Below are 17,081 nucleotides of genomic sequence, written 5' to 3'. Positions count from 1 at the left end.
AACTTTCCAGTAGTTGTAGCACTAACTGCCTCCCCTGATAACCCAGTACATTATTCTTCCATTGTTACTGTGGAGAAACTTTTCTGTATGCTTTCAGATATCTTTCAACTCGTGTACTTGGCTTCATCCTTAATATATTACTATTCTTATTATCACAGACTTGTAATTATAATTTAGTGTAAGGCTTCCCAAAATGCCTTGCATAATAAGGGGCTTTCTATAGTTTATGTGTGTTAATCACCTTAAATGTATTATATACTGTACTCCACTTTGTAGAAATAAAGTTTTAGTTTCTTCTCAATGCTGACAGTGTTAGTGCTTCTCTCAACTATAAAAAGACAACTATGTATACACTTTATACGTGATACTCTTACCTTGGCTTTAAGTCTGGGATAACAATACAGATGGCCATTGCTGGAATATTTTCTACATACTCTTTCTTCATAGGAAACATCTGATTTGCAGTCTCTATGGTACCAATATCGATAAACTGCACATTAATATTATTTCCAGACACACACAGAACTTTTGCTCTATGCCACTGACCTTCTGTATCTAATGCCATTACCATTTGGTTTTTTGCAAATGTACTAGATCCTTTTTCAGGTAACAAACTGTAAATAGATAGAGAGAGGTTACATGAAAAATTAAACATCATTAATTATATGAATATACGTAAATTATTTCTTAGCTTAAGTAATTGACTTTATAAAAGATTCTGAGGCTCAAGAGGTATACTGGTTACTTACCTAAGAATAAAAGTTTGAATAAAGCTAAGGTATTATGTACCTTAACTGCAATAGATATATATGAATTAGGCTGTTAATTCAGCAGATGAAACAGATATATTTTTCAAATTACAAACATACAATAACACTTGTATTCAGGATGTTAGGTTATATAATTGTGATGCTATGTACCCAAGATAGGAGGCAAACTGACTTTTAAAGTATACAATTTTTGTGAGGCTATGTGTAACATGCAGGCAATATAAAGAAAAAAATATGAACTACATCTGACTTGGGAGCTCTAGAACAAAATACTTTACTACTTTACAAGTTTATCTTAAACAATTAACCCCTCTACTCCCGTACATTTATCTATATCTATCTATATCTATCTATATCTATCTATATCTATATCTATCTATATCTATCTATATCTATCTATATCTATATCTATCTATATCTATCTATATCTATCTATATCTATCTATATCTATCTATATCTATCTATATCTATCTCTCTCTCTTTTTGCTCTGTTCTCTACTGTCAAGCAGTCGCAGATGAGAGGGGGGGCAGGCAAACCAAGAAAGTGGAGCATACTCAAGGTGTGAGCATATTTGTGCCTCGTACAGAATCTTGCAACCCCTACTGTCAAGCAGATGCGAGATACGGCGAAGTGCTGTAAGCTTCCTGGCTGCTTTGTTTGCAAGATTTACAACATGGTTCTTCATGGTTAGTTTGTAGTCACAATTCACCCCAAGGATATAGACTTCTTCTCCAGGTGCCAACACCCTCCCATTCATCCTTACTACTGCACCAGCATTACCATCATGGTGCCTAGAGACGATCATCATTTGCGTTTTCTCAGGTGCAAATGTTACTTGCCATCTATTTCCCCAAGCTGATATAGCTCTTAGCTGGTGATTGATGTAGCTTAAAGCAGCTGGCATTTCTTCTCTTGGATGATAAGTGAATGTCAGTGTACAGTCATCTGTATATGCATGGGATGAGATAAAGAAGGTCGTTGAAGTAGACATTCCATAACAATGGTCCCAGCACGCTTCCTTGTGGAACACTTGCCCCAATAGGATGTCTTGCTGATTCTGTTCCAATGAGAATTACCCTTAGAGATCTACCATGAAGGTAATCACTGAGGAGACATAGTGTAGAGCCCGCAATTCCCAGTGCTTGAAGTTTTGCTAAGAGGCCCTGGTGCCACACCCGGTCGAAAGCACCAGCAATGTTCAGTGGTACCACACAGCTGACTTTGGATTCATCCAGTGACTGGTGCCACTTAGTGGAGAGGTTTAACAACAGATCTGCAGCAGTAACCTTTCCTGAAGCCATATTGATGATCATAAAGTAGTGAGTGGTAGTCAAAAAACTCTCATTTGTCTTGAGATTATTGTCTCAAGGATCTTACCAGTGATTGACAGGAGTGACACTGGTCTGTAGTTGCTGATTTCTGCTCTGCTCTTCTTTTTGTGAACAGGGACTACATTTGCCTCTTTCCACAGAGAGGGCCATTTACACTGTACTAGGTGCTGCTAGCTGGTCTGCACATCATCTCAGCAATCTTGGGTTCAACTTGTCTGGGCCCACAGCCTTTTCTTGGTCAAGCGATTTAAGAAGGAAATGCACCTCCTCCTGCCTTGTCATCACTGACAGTTTTGACACAGTTCTTGCAGCTAGCCAAGGAGGGTCCCTTGCTGGATCAGGAACTTGCATTTTGGTAGCAAAGTGTTCGGCAAAGAGGTCCGCCTTCTCTTGACTCCTAGTAGAGGTGGTCCCATCCTGTCGATTTAGAGGTGGAATGCGTTCATCAGGCAGATAACCTTGTCTGTACTTGACCAGGGACCACCAGGTTTTGGAGCCTACCCTACCTGATGCTAGCTTTCTTTTTGTGTCCACCTCCCATTTAGCAATGACCCACTTTTGAACATCACCCATATGCCTACAGGCTTGCCTGTGCAAGTTCCTGTTATAGGTGGTAGGATGTCTCTTATACCTTCGTCATGCTTTGTACTTAGCAGCAGCAGCAGCCTCTCTACAATGAAAGCCAAACCAAGGCTGATCTGTAGGCTTCATCACATATTGCCGGTGAGGAATGTTTTCTTGTTGTAAATTAAGGATGTGTTCAGTGAAGGCTTTCACTTGGTTGTCCACATCCCCTTGGAGAAGAGCATTCCAATCGGTGGTGGCAAGCTCAGAGCAAAGGGCTGGCCAATTACCTCTTTTCCATAGCCAGGTTGTGCGTGTGGACTCTTCACCTCGTTCTGTTGGGATCTTAAGTGTCGTAAAAACAGCCTTGTGGTCAGATAATCTAACATAGCTGAGGGGTTGACAAGTGACTCTACCTTCTGCCAGATCACTCACTACTGGGTCAAGAGAGGAGCCAGAGATGTGAGTAAGGAAATCAACGAAGTTTCTCATGGTAAATACTGGAAGAAGGTCATCAAAGTCCCTCTGTATAAGGTGTTGGTTGAGGTCACCAACATTTATGATATGTTGACAGTTGTGTTGTAGCAATAGGAAGCCCATATTTCTTTCTTTTTCTTTCTTTCTTTCTTTCTTCTAGTATCCTGGGCAATGCTTTCGGTCACGAACTCCTCAAAAACTTGAAATTCATCTTCACTGGCACTTCCATCTGTGTTATAGCAATTACTTGGGAAGAGAAGGGCCCCAGATTCACCAGGGAGTCACACATAGTAGGGCCCCACTTTTTGGTGTTTTGCCTTATGGCGTTACGCTAATACGGCATTCTCAAATTATGACCAAAACTTTCTATATGGCGAGCAGTCTTTCAAATATGGCGCGTGCCACCCGGTTTGTTTACATTCTCCATGAGCACATATATGTAATAATAATCACTGTTGGGCACATTTAATGCCTTATGTTTACGTCAATATAGACATTTTCATTAATCCACGATATTTTCTTCAAAATTATACAAGAAACACATTACATAGCATATAAACATTTTATATTTATATAATATGGAGGTGTGGTAGCCGGACGGAGGGAAAACATTACGTCACTCCCCTTAACCCTTTGACTGTCGAAACCCCAAATCTTGAAGTGTCGAATCGAATCGAATCGAATCGAATCGAATCGAATCGAGGATGATGAGATCTGTCGTAAGATGGGAAGGAAGAAGGATATGGAAGGATGGAAATAACTGAAAAAGGATGGGGAGGAGGAGAAGAGGAGGAATCAAGGCAAGTGGCCCAACCACTTTGGGACATGTGGTACAAAAGTACTGGAGACGTAGATAGAGAGGCTTGACTGATGTCATTGCTTGGCTCACTAGGAGAGGATGGCGAAGGCAGTGGTAGGAGCTGGGAGTGTCAGAAGGCAGCAAGCAGGATGAGTTGGTTATGGTCTTAAATCGTTTATCAGTGCGGTAAATTGTTTTCGGGAGAGTTGTATCACACTTATGGGAGAGCTGTAGTAGTATTCATTGGTTTGGAGTTGGTGGAGTATCTGGTTGTAGGCAGGGAATGGTCTTTCTTCGCTTTGGTACGATACAGTGTTGTCTTGGAGATGTTGGATGAGTTCTAGGCGAGTCATGCTTGCAGGGTACAGCCTCGTAGTGTAGAATATGAGTCCTTTGTGTTTAACCCATGGTGTTCCAGGTAATCGACATGAGCTAAGTAGAGAAGGCGGTGGTGGAGTAGAGGAAGGTGGTGTTGCTTCGTTTTCAACTTCAGTAGACGAATTAGAAGATGTTTCTGGTGGTAGGGCTTCTGATTGGTTGGATTCAGTGAGAGGTGGTGGCGGTGGAGGCTTCTCATTGGTCATTGTTGGATTGATGTCACTAGTTGGTGGTGTTGATGGAACTTCTGCAGAAGAGTTGGCGATTAAGTTTTTGGTGAATTTGAGAATTTCTTCAGAAGGTGGAGATGCTGGAAATGTAAATGAAGGCATGTTATTTAATGCAAATAACTCGTTGATGGTAGAGTTAAATGATCCAGGTACAGCCATGTTTTGCATATGAGCGTATAGTAGACAGTAGTGAATCTTCGTTACGTCACATGTTGGAGGAGTGATGGTAGTGGTGGTGGTGGAGGCGGGCTGAGTAGATGCTTGAAGTAATTTTGTAGTGTCTGCTTGTATTTTTGCAATTGCTGCATACGTTGGAGTGTTGCTAGTAGGTTTTTTCTTTGCTACATCTTGTGTTTTCTTCATAATATCCTTTCTTGTAGGACATTTTGCTGCCAGTGTATGATGATCATTACTCTTGCAGTTTAAGCACGCTGGTTGTGTTGGAGCAGCAGCGGTGCAGGAACTGAAGGCATGTCCCTCACTACCACATGTAGTGCAGAACTTCTTGTCTTTTACTGGACATGCTTTGGTTGTGTGATGGTATGAATAACAGTTCCAGCAATGTTGGATGTAGTGATATCTCTCTGCTTCAATGTAGGTAGGGCTGATGTAGTAGTAGTAGACAGCAAGACTTTCGTTCAGTGCAGTGGCAGCCATGTTCACGTCTGTGAAGGTGACCTTGATCATGGACGTTGCATTTGGGATTTTTGTAATGCTGTCAACAGTAGCCCAAGTATTTTGCGTCTCGATGGATGACTTGAGTTCAGCAGGTGTTTGAGATGTCAGAATCTTGTCCAGTTTTTTTAGGAATACTGATTTCCTTGCCCTGAGGGCAGGAGATGACGTAACAGTAAACCCTTGAGTAGTAAGAGTAATGATGGCTTCTGTAGTGAGTAGCTTCTCTGCTTCAGCATCATCATGACACACAACAATGAATGCTTCTTTCAGTGACAATATGGTGTTGAATTTTACTTCCAGTGCTCCCTGAACAACAGTTGCAAGAGCAATCTTCGTTGAATCATCAACGGTACCATTTCTTGGTTTGATCTTTACACGATTTGCGTAGCTCATCGTGTAAGTCAAGGCGATGACAACGCTGGTAAAGGTTCCCCTCCCCAACAGGGATCGTAGGGAGACAGAGTATGTAAGGAGAGCTGCTATGACCTGCCTGGGCGAGAGTCAAGAGCAGAATCCATTTGTGTCTCCTGGTGTCGAAAAATATTTGGGAAAAAAAAAAAAAAATATGAAAATGTTAAGATTATTTTTCTGTTTGTTTCAAGCCCCCCAAAAAATTTTTGCTATCAGTACTTACCGAGATATAGAGGCGTAAAGTTGGCAGAAAATGAACCACATACAGCAACAGCAGCAAATGCCACTCACCCGGTGAACTTTTTTTTTTTTACTCCCATTCGAAGATATCTTGCTTTTTCCACTACTTAATTTTTTCAGGTTACTTATGTGACCTGTGAGACCAAAATAAGGTGCAATGTACATATATACACTTATTGTATACAACACAATAAGCACACAAACATAATTATTAATATATTGTTTACAAAACTTGTTTACACAATACAAAATTTTTTTTATTACTATTGTTCTATAATATATATACAAATGTACAGTCACTGGACATGTTCCTAGAAGTTCTGCAGCTTGTGGAACTCTTTGAAACATGGTTTCATACACTATGGTGTTTTACACTTCTCACACAAAACTAGTGTCTGCATTTTTGTGGGCATTTTTTTTTATGTGCACAGACAAAACACCTCGTCTGAGCAGTTTTCTTCATAGTAGTAGCAGACAGTTGCGTTAGGTAATTATCCTAGGTAAATGTGTCATCATTCCTTCCCACCTACCTTTCTTTGTCTTCATTCTTTCTTTCTTTATTTATTCTTTCCTTCCTTCCTTCCTTCTGATTTCTATAATATATATATGCACATATATAGTCACTGGACACTTTCATATAGCTATTATCTTCAGCAAGCTTGTGTTTTTAGTGTGTGGACCTCTAAATGTGCTGAGTCAGCTGTCAAAGTGACATTTTATCACTATATTCCCTACCGCCTGTCAAAACAATGGGGTCAGATGCTCGCTTCCCCTCCATCCTCCTACCTAATTATCTCTCTCCCTCATTCTTCTGGTATCCTGGGCATTGCTTTTGGTCACAAACTCCTCAAAACCATGAAACTGATCTTCACTGACACTTTCATCTGTGTTAGAGCATCACTTGGGAAGAGTAGAGTCCCAGATTTGCCGGAGAGTTGCACGTTTCTTACCGCTAGGTATGCTGAACAAGGACTACTGAAATGGCATTCCCACAATCCACCACTGGCTCCCCTACTTTTTTTGTATGGTGCACACTGACCATAGAGACCCATTCTCTCGCATGTGGGCCTACCAGCTTTCTCCTGCTTGATTTGAAGCCACTAGAATTTTGGTGTATTAATACGTCAAACAGTGGCTCATAAGACGTATGTATATATATTTGACCGAAACAGTCAAAAAGCTAATATGTAACGCTTTTGTTTACAATTCTCAGCATGAATTATTCATTACTTCCGCCTCTGTTTATGATGGCACCTGAAGGTAGTTGTTAGAAATGATTAAACTCGGTGAACATGGTATGTTGATGATAATGGCTCTGGGCCACATTAAATATTGTGTAGCTATGTAGGTAGGTATAGGTATGTAGCCCAGGCAGACTACATGCCTACATTATTATAACTGATAATTATACATATGCACTCAGCTGTACCTAAGTATGCCTTCACTCGGGTGTCATTTCTTCTAAAAATGGTGTTACATGAGACTGGGAGTGTTCCTCTTTATTTATTCTACTGTATCAATGTGGAGACAACTTGTACACAATGTAAAGTGATGAAAACCAGACGCATTCGCCTGGTTTGTTTACATTACGTGAGAGTGGGGTGGGGAGGACTTTCCTGGCTGGCTACCCATATTTTTCAAACCTGACTTCCTACAAATAAAACTCACCTCTCACCCTACATTAAGACTACAAATATTTTAAGGTAATTAATGAATATACTGTATATGCATTCTATCGCTCGGTGGAACTTTAATTAAATGTAGTATATTATGTGTGTTTGGGATGGGCTGACCTGGCTGGCTACCATACTTCCCAGACCTGACTTCCTACAAATAAAACTCGCCTCTCACCTTCATTACGACTACAAATATTTTAAGGTAAGTAATGGGTGTACTGTGTGTGTATTTTACTTTTCATTATTTTTAATGCCTAGTTCTATTGATAACGTAATATATGTTAGTGCAAACTTGTTACCTGGCATTTATATGCATGTAAACCCTGCACTGTAATCCTTATAGAGAATAAACTTGATTGATTGATTGATAGATAAGTGGAAAAAAATGGCGTTCTGCTTTCCGGCGATGTCTGCTTTCCGGCAGTAGCCTGGAACCTAACCTGCCGTACAAGTGGGGCCCTACTGTATTTCTTGCCACTAGGCATGCTGAACAAGGACTACTTAAATGGCATTCCCACAATGCACCACTGGCTCCCCATTTCTTTTTATAGTGTGCACAATGACCATGGAGACCCATTCTCTCACATGTGAGCCTACGAGCTTTCTCCTGCTTGATTAGAAGCTGCTAGAATTTTGGCGTATTAATACATCAAACACTGGATCTTAAGTCTTATATAAATGACCGAAACAATCAAAGGCTAAATCTCGTTTACTCATACCCAACTCTATTTAACCCTTAAACTGTCCAAACGTAGATCTAAGTTTTTTTCAACATTTGAAAGTATGTAAAAAAAATAGATCTTTGTTTTTTTACATTTGAAAAAGTATAAAAAAAAACTTTGATCTACGTTTTTTTTTTTTTTTGTTTTACAGTGTAATCAAAAACATGTAAAAAAACGTAGATCTACTTTTGGAGCATTATGCATGTGAACATAGATCTGTTTGGACAGTTTAAGGGTTAACACGTGGACTGTGGGAAACAGCCGACATGTTAAAAACTTGTATATTAAGTTCAAGCTTATGAAGAGTGGTGGGGTGTGTTATCTGGTGCAGGAGTTTGTAATCATCCACACTGCTTTTTGTTGGGCTACTAAAGGTTTAAGGTGACTGGCCATGGTAGATCCCCAAGCACTGGTAGTTGTGTGTCACAACAGCTGCCTCCCAAACCAAACTCGGATCAGCGTGTCTCCGTGACCCTTCCATGGAATGCGCTAGGCTAGGGTAGGGTCAGGGTGTATGGGCAATGGCAACAATATAGACCCCTGGTGCTGTACAGGCACCTAGTTAGTACCTGACCAGCCAGGCTGTGGTTCGTACATCACTTTGCATGCAGCTAGCAGTAACAGTCTGGTTGATCAGGCCCTGATCCACCATGAGGTCTGGTCACAGACTGGACTGCAGGGGCACTGCTCCCCAAAACCCTCTCCAGGTATACTCCAGATGCATTCTCCATCTTTCCACTTATGTGCTCCATCCTTCCAGTCATGAGTTTTGTCTTTTCATTCATATTTTCTATCTTCCCAATCACTGCTTCAGAGTGTAGGTAGAGTACATTGCACATATGTATATGAGGTGTTCCACAGCAGAAAAGAATATGCACCAAAGTCAGACAATGGGAGAGATCTGAGCTATGGCACTTTTATTACCGTACTTTGTTACAGGTCTCCAAGCCTAACATAATGATGCAAAGACAACATCCATACATACCCACAAATAGATGAAACATTAAGGAACTGATTCAGTCAATAACCCAGAGTTTGGTCAGGTGACATGTATTCTTTTCTGCCGCACAATGTCTCGTGTGCAGGATTTCCCCTCTAGCAAATTCATTATTATTCAATGTAATATAGTACAGCCTCTCCTCACTTAGCGACGTATTCATTTACCGACGACTCGAACTTATGATGGGCTCTATAACCAGCATTCATACCTAAATAATGTATATTAGAGCTGATTTCCTCTGTTTATTCAATATAAAGTACACTACTGTATAAATATTTAAAAATATACCAGAAATGTTATAAATGGTGCAAAAGTGACATTACAACAGTATCAAAGATGGTTCACTCAAACCCACTACCATTATAGTATGCTCCTCACTTAGTGACGAATTTGTTTACCAATGTGGTCTTAGGAATGGAACTCCATTGTTAAGTGAGAAGAGGCTGTATTTCCATGAGCAAATATTTATGAGAGAGTGATTCATGGCAATCAATCAGTGCAGTTCACAAAGCATATTGAAAACTATTAAGTATTAAGGCCCGAATGAACTTTGTACAGTTGCCACAGCCCTGGAATGCTTCTACAGCATAAAGAAAGGGACACCCATGTATGCAACATATAAAAAACACATGTTAAATACAGTGGATCCCCAAATTAAGTCATCAGAATAAGTAATGTTTTTCATCAAAATACTGGCTCAGTGAATGTCACTGAACTCGGTATAAGTCATTCATCAGGAAAGTGTCCACGTGGCCTGAGCAGCCCCGGCACTCCATGTACAGCCAGTGTGCCATTGTTTATGAGCCAGTGAGGATGATCCCATGCATTCATATGACACATTTTGTATCATTCCATTCTTTTTAGTGCTTGTAACTGGTAAATAAGCCACCATGGGCCCAAAGAAAGCTTCTAGTGCCAGCCAGCCCTTTGGTAAAGGGCTGAGAGAGAGGGAAGAATGTGCCTTTTTCATTGATTCTGCAATATGTATGATACTAAAGCAGGAGGAGTTGATAAAGGCCAGCCAGCAATAAAGTGTACCTGGAGTTTACCTGGAGAGAGTTCCGGGGGTCAACGCCCCCACGGCCCGGTCTGTGACCAGGCCTCCTGGTGGATCAGAGCCTGATCAACCAGGCTGTTGCTGCTGGCTGCACGCAAACCAACGTACGAGCCACAGCCCGGCTGATCCGGAACGGACTTTAGGTGCTTGTCCAGTGCCAGCTTGAAGACTGCCAGGGGTCTGTTGGTAATCCCCCTTATGTGTGCTGGGAGGCAGTTGAACAGTCTCGGGCCCCTGACACTTATTGTATGGTCTCTTAACGTGCTAGTGACACCCCTGCTTTTCATTGGGGGGATGGTGCATCGTCTGCCAAGTCTTTTGCTTTTGTAGTGAGTGATTTTCGTGTGCAAGTTCGGTACTAGTCCCTCTAGGATTTTCCAGGTGTATATAATCATGTATCTCTCCCTCCTGCGTTCCAGGGAATACAGGTTTAGGAACCTCAAGCGCTCCCAATAATTGAGGTGTTTTATCTCCGTTATGCGCGCCGTGAAAGTTCTCTGTACATTTTCTAGGTCGGCAATTTCACCTGCCTTGAACGGTGCTGTTAGTGTGCAGCAATATTCCAGCCTAGATAGAACAAGTGACCTGAAGAGTGTCATCATGGGCTTGGCATCCCTAGTTTTGAAGGTTCTCATTATCCATCCTGTCATTTTTCTAGCAGATGCGATTGATACAATGTTATGGTCCTTGAAGGTGAGATCCTCCGACATGATCACTCCCAGGTCTTTGACATTGGTGTTTCGCTCTATTTTGTGGCCAGAATTTGTTTTGTACTCTGATGAAGATTTAATTTCCTCATGTTTACCATATCTGAGTAATTGAAATTTCTCATCGTTGAACTTCAAATTGTTTTCTGCAGCCCACTGAAAGATTTGGTTGATGTCCGCCTGGAGCTTTGCAGTGTCTGCAATGGAAGACACTGTCATGCAGATTCGGGTGTCATCTGCAAAGGAAGACACGGTGCTGTGGCTGACATCCTTGTCTATGTCGGATATGAGGATGAGGAACAAGATGGGAGCGAGTACTGTGCCTTGTGGAACAGAGCTTTTCACCGTAGCTGCCTCGGACTTTACTCTGTTGACGACTACTCTCTGTGTTCTGTTAGTGAGGAAATTATAGATCCATCGACCGACTTTTCCTGTTATTCCTTTAGCACGCATTTTGTGCGCTATTACGCCATGGTCACACTTGTCGAAGGCTTTTGCAAAGTCTGTATATATTACATTTGCATTCTTTTTGTCTTCTAGTGCATTTAGGACCTTGTCGTAGTGATCCAATAGTTGAGACAGACAGGAGCGACCTGTTCTAAACCCATGTTGCCCTGGGTTGTGTAACTGATGGGTTTCTAGATGGGTGGTGATCTTGCTTCTTAGGACCCTTTCAAAGATTTTTATGATATGGGATGTTAGTGCTATTGGTCTGTAGTTCTTTGCTGTTGCTTTACTGCCCCCTTTGTGGAGTGGGGCTATGTCTGTTGTTTTTAGTAACTGAGGGACGACCCCCATGTCCATGCTCCCTCTCCATAGGATGGAAAAGGCTCGTGATAGGGGCTTCTTGCAGTTCTTGATGAACACAGAGTTCCATGAGTCTGGCCCTGGGGCAGAGTGCATGGGCATGTCATTTATCGCCTGTTCGAAGTCATTTGGCGTCAGGATAACATCGGATAGGCTTGTGTTAATCAAATTTTGTGGCTCTCTCATAAAAAATTCATTTTGATCTTCGACTCTCAGTCTGGTTAGCAGCTTGCTAAAAACTGAGTCATATTGGGACTTGAGTAGCTCACTCATTTCCTTGCTGTCATCTGTGTAGGACCCATCTTGTTTAAGTAGGGGCCCAATACTGGACATTGTTCTCGATTTTGATTTGGCATAGGAGAAGAAATACTTTGGGTTTCTTTCGATTTCATTTATGGCTTTTAGTTCTTCCCGCGATTCCTGACTCCTAAAGGATTCTTTTAGCTTAAGTTCGATGCTTGCTATTTCTCTGACCAGTGTCTCCCTACGCATTTCAGATACATTGACCTCTTTTAGCCGCTCTGTTATTCTTTTCCGTCGCCTGTAAAGGGAGCGCCTGTCTCTTTCTGTTTTACATCTACTCCTCCTTTTTCTTAGAGGAATAAGCCTTGTGCATACATCGAGTGCCACCGAGTTAATCTGTTCTAGGCATAAGTTGGGGTCTGTGTTGCTTAGTATATCTTCCCAGCTTATATCGGTTAGGACTTGGTTTACTTGGTCCCACTTTATGTTTTTGTTATTGAAGTTGAATTTGGTGAATGCTCCCTCGTGACTAATCTCATTATGTCGGTCTGGGGCTCCGCGCATACATGACTGAACCTCAATTATGTTGTGATCTGAGTATATTTTTTTGATATGGTGACATTTCTTATCAGATCATCATTGTTAGTGAAGATGAGGTCTAGTGTATTCTCCAGTCTAGTAGGCTCTATTATTTGCTGGTTTAAATTGAATTTTGTGCAGAGATTTAAAAGCTCGCGTGAGTGTGAGTTTTCATCAGAGCTGCCTCCTGGTGTTAGCATTAACATTGTTGGAAATAAGTTAAGCAATTGATAGAAAAAGGACAGCATGAAACTGACTCCTCCACCATTGTTGGAGGTACACAGGGCTACTAACACCGCCACCTCTGCTGCCGCCTTCACCACCACCATGTAAGGCTTGCCTTTCAGTGGCCCTTATACACTCAACCCACCACCACTCGTGACATTCTTCATGCCATATTTTATTCATTCTAGAATATATAACATGTTTATATGTTATTAATATTGTTTATGTCATATTAGATGAATTGTGCTAGATAAGTAAGCCGTAGAGCTGATATTAGTGTCATATTGAAGGACTATCTTGTCCTGTCTCCCAACACAATTCCTAACATACACCAGACACAGAACTCTCTGGAATATAATTGAATCATGTTTCATGAAAAGCACTTTTGAAAATATGAATATATCCTTTTGCTTATATAAATTAGATTCATTTATAATTAATAGAACTACTGTACAACTATGATAAATTTCTTTAATGTTAAGTAGTCAGTAGGCTATTAAATTAAGTCAGCCCATAATGCCTAGGTATAATAGAGGCTCTCTCTGTACTGCTACCCATTACTGTAAATACATAATCTCAATGTACTACTTGCAAATAAATAAATTTGAATTTTAACACTTGAGCAACAGGGGTCCAGTGACTCTAGCTGGTCCTAGTGGCATTAACCCTCTCAGGGTTTCGGACATACTAGTATGGCTTACGCACCAGGGTTTTTGACATACTAGTACGCCTAAATTCTAGCGCCCTCAAATCTAGCGAGAGAAAGCTGGTAGGCCTAGATATGTAAGAATGCGTCTATGTGGTCAGTGTGCACAGTATAAAAAAAAATCCTGCAGCACACAGTGCATAATGAGAAAAAAAAAAAACTTTGACCGTGTTTTTGGATTAAAACAGCGACTTTGCACTGTATTTTTTTATGGTATTTATTGTTGTATTCTAGTTTTCCTGGTCTCATTTTATAGAATGGAAGACATATTACAGAAACTGAGATGATTTTGATTGGTTTCACAATGAAAAGTACCTTGAAACTGAGCTCAAGGTAGCAGAAATGTTCGATTTTTACCAAAGTTCAAAAGTAACAAATCATGCTAGGCGTCCAATACACATCAACTGGCGAGTCTAATATTCTTTCACAAGTGCGCTGATGTTATTTATACCATTTCTACACTAATGCAGTAGTCTGTATAACATTAAATCTTCTTATTTTTGTGAGAATAAAAATTCAAAGTGGAAAGCAAAAGAATGTAAGAGGGACGTGGGGACATGACTAATGAACAAAGGAAATGTTATTTTAGTGTCAGGAATGTCTTTGTTTATTCTGGACCCTATTTGGAAATTGGCATCTTTTGAAATTTGTGTGAAATTGGCAAAATTGTTAAATTCTGACCACTGTATTGGATAGTTGAAATCGGTAAATGGGTGGTTTCTTGTACTCATTCGATAGGAAAAATGGAGTTCTAGCGAAATAGTTATGATTTTTGTCAACTAGTACAGTGGACCCTCGACCAACGATGGCATCGATTAACGATAATTCCGAGTAGCGATACATTTTAACGCAAAAATTTTGCCTCGACTAGCGCTAAAAAACTCGACCAACACTATTCGTTCGGTCTGAGACGCGTCCACTTCTGGCCAGTGTTTACAAGCCAGCCAGCCACCGCGGTCGCTTAAGAGCATAAAATCGGAACATTTCATATTATCACAGCCTTTTTAGTGATTGCACCTGCAAAATAAGTCACCATGGGCCCCAAGAAAGCTTCTAGTGCCAACCCTACAGCAAAAAGGGTGAGAATTACTATGGATATGAAGAAAGAGATCATTGCTAAGTATGAAAGTGGAGTGCGTGTCTCCGAGCAGGCCAGGTTTCACACAAAACCCCAATCAACCATCGCTACTATTGTGGGCAAGAAAACGGCAATCAAGGAAGCTGTTCTTGCCAAAGGTGCAACTATGTTTTCGAAACTGAGATCGCAAGTGCTCGAAGATGTTGAGAGACTGTTATTGGTGTGGATAAATGAGAAACAGATAGCAGGAGATAGCATCTCTCAAGCAATCATATGTGAAAAGGCTAGGAAGTTGCATGACAATTTAATTAAAAAAATGCCAGCAACTAGTGGTGACGTGAGTGAATTTAAGGCCAGCAAAGGTTGGTTTGAGAGATTTAAAGGGAAGGGAAGTAACCCCAGAAAAGTACTTGCCACCTCAAGTCCTAATGGAAGGGGATTCCCCTTCTAAACACAAAGACCATCAGCACTCTCCCCTCCTCCCATCATATCAATCATCACCTGATCTTCAATAAAGGTAAGTGTCATGTAACTGTGCATGTCTTCTTCAGTTTGTGTGTATTAAAATTAATATTTCATGTGGTAAAAATTTTTTTTCATACTTTGGGGTGTCCTATACGGACTAATTTGATTTCCATTATTTCTTATGGGGAAAATTAACTTGACTAACAATAATTTTGACTAACGATGAGCTCTCAGGAACGGATTAACAGCGTTAGTCGAGGGTCCACTGTACACTGGAATTGGCCGAAAATAGGGCTCAAAGTGGGCAAAATCGCCGATACATAAACACTGTCGAGACTGCTAACTTCGCGAGAGCATAATTCCATAAGTTTTCCATCAAATTTCATACTTTTGATGTCATTATGATCGGGGAAAAGGTTCTCTATCTTTTCACAATTTTTTTTTTTTTTTTTTTAAATTTGGCCGACCCTGAGAACAAGTCTCTGAGAGGACCTGTCGACCCCAAAAGGGTTAATGAGCATGGAGTAATTTATAACCTGAAAGAATTAAAAACAAATTTAGGAATTGCATTAAAAAAAAAACTTGAGGGGATTATACATACAATTCACCAATTAACCCTTTCAGGGTCTGTGCCATCATTCTACGGGTTTAACCCTTTCGGGGTTTTTGATGTACCAGTACGTCTTACGTGCCAGGGTTGACATACTAGTACACATAAATTCTAGCATTCTCAAATAAAGCAGGAAAAGGCTGGTAGTCCTAGATGTGAGAGACTGGGTCGCCATGGTCCGTGTGCGCAGTACGAAAAGATCAGGGACCCAGTGGTGCATTGTGGGAAAGCCAATTTATTACACCTTGTTCACCATGTCTAGTGCTAAGAAACTCCTCACTCCTCGGCTAACTGGGGCACTTTTGTTCCCAAGTGACAGTTCAAACACAGATGGAAGTGTCAGAAGATAAATTTTATGGTCTTGAGGAGTTTGTGACCGAAAGCAATGCCCAGGAAACCTGAAGGAAGGAAGGAAGGTAGGAAGAAAGGGAGGAAGGTAGGAAGGAAGGAAGGGAGGAAGGAAGGGAGGAAGGAAGGAAGGAAGAGAGGAAGGAAGGAAGAGAGGAAGGAAGAGAGGAAGGAAGGAAGGAAGAGAGGAAGGAAGGGAGGAAGGAAGGAAGAGAGGAAGGAAGGAAGGAAGGAAGAGAGGAAGGAAGGAAGAGAGGAAGGAAGGAAGAGAGGAAGGAAGGAAGGAAGATGAGAGGAAGGAGGGAAGGAAGACCATCAACCTAGGATAACCCAAAAAATTCAGACAGTGACTTATTTCCTTGTGGGTTGGTGGGGTGGGGAGGAAGTTGACAGGCAGCGAGGGTGGTGTTATTTGTCACTGTGACACTAATTACGCCGGTGACTCAGCATATTTAAAAGTCCACCCCGACACAACAACTACGAGCTTTACAGAAGCTGTAGCAGTTCTGGGAAGTGTCCAGTGACTATTTGTGCATATATGTGATAGAAAAATAATAAACAACATTTTTTATTATTGGTTTGTGTAAACATGTTTCGTAAACAATATACAGGTCTCCCTCAACATTCACGTTTTCAGCTTTCGCGGGCTTCACACATTTGCGAATTCCCAACCGCCAAATTCCCAGCCACCAAATTCCCAGCCGCCAAATCATATTCAAGTTTCCCGCCACCTGGGAGTCCCTACTACCCTCCCTCCGACCCCCGCAACTGGCAGCCATCTCTCCCACCACTCAGTGTTGTGAGTGTTTTGTTTGTTCATTATTTGCTATTAAACTACAGTATAAATAATGTAAACACATTCATGACTGCATATTGGAATGGCTATTTGGACAGATATTAGATGGTGACATCATGTGTTTACTCTTGAACACAGCAAAGAATCAAACATTTCTGCTACTGCTACTGCTCATAATAATA

At 41.1% G+C, this 17,081-nt stretch overlaps 1 protein-coding gene across 1 annotated transcript in view; it reads right to left on the bottom strand.

The window, feature by feature from the left end:
* Positions 1 to 374: 374 nt before the first annotated feature.
* Positions 375 to 17,081, bottom strand: part of LOC138851885 (uncharacterized) — a gene marked incomplete at both ends in the record, with an annotated part of 44,897 nt that continues 28,190 nt past the window's right edge. The window contains one exon of the mRNA XM_070081400.1: positions 375 to 614. Coding sequence (XP_069937501.1) covers positions 375 to 614 — 240 coding nt within the window. The remainder of the gene's footprint in view (positions 615 to 17,081) is intronic.

Source organism: Cherax quadricarinatus, unplaced genomic scaffold (genome assembly GCF_038502225.1).
Source record: "Cherax quadricarinatus isolate ZL_2023a unplaced genomic scaffold, ASM3850222v1 Contig2593, whole genome shotgun sequence".
NCBI classification, from domain to species: Eukaryota; Metazoa; Arthropoda; class Malacostraca; order Decapoda; family Parastacidae; genus Cherax; species Cherax quadricarinatus.
Note: the sequence above shows the minus strand (reverse complement) of the source record. Positions and strands in the feature narration are given on the sequence as shown.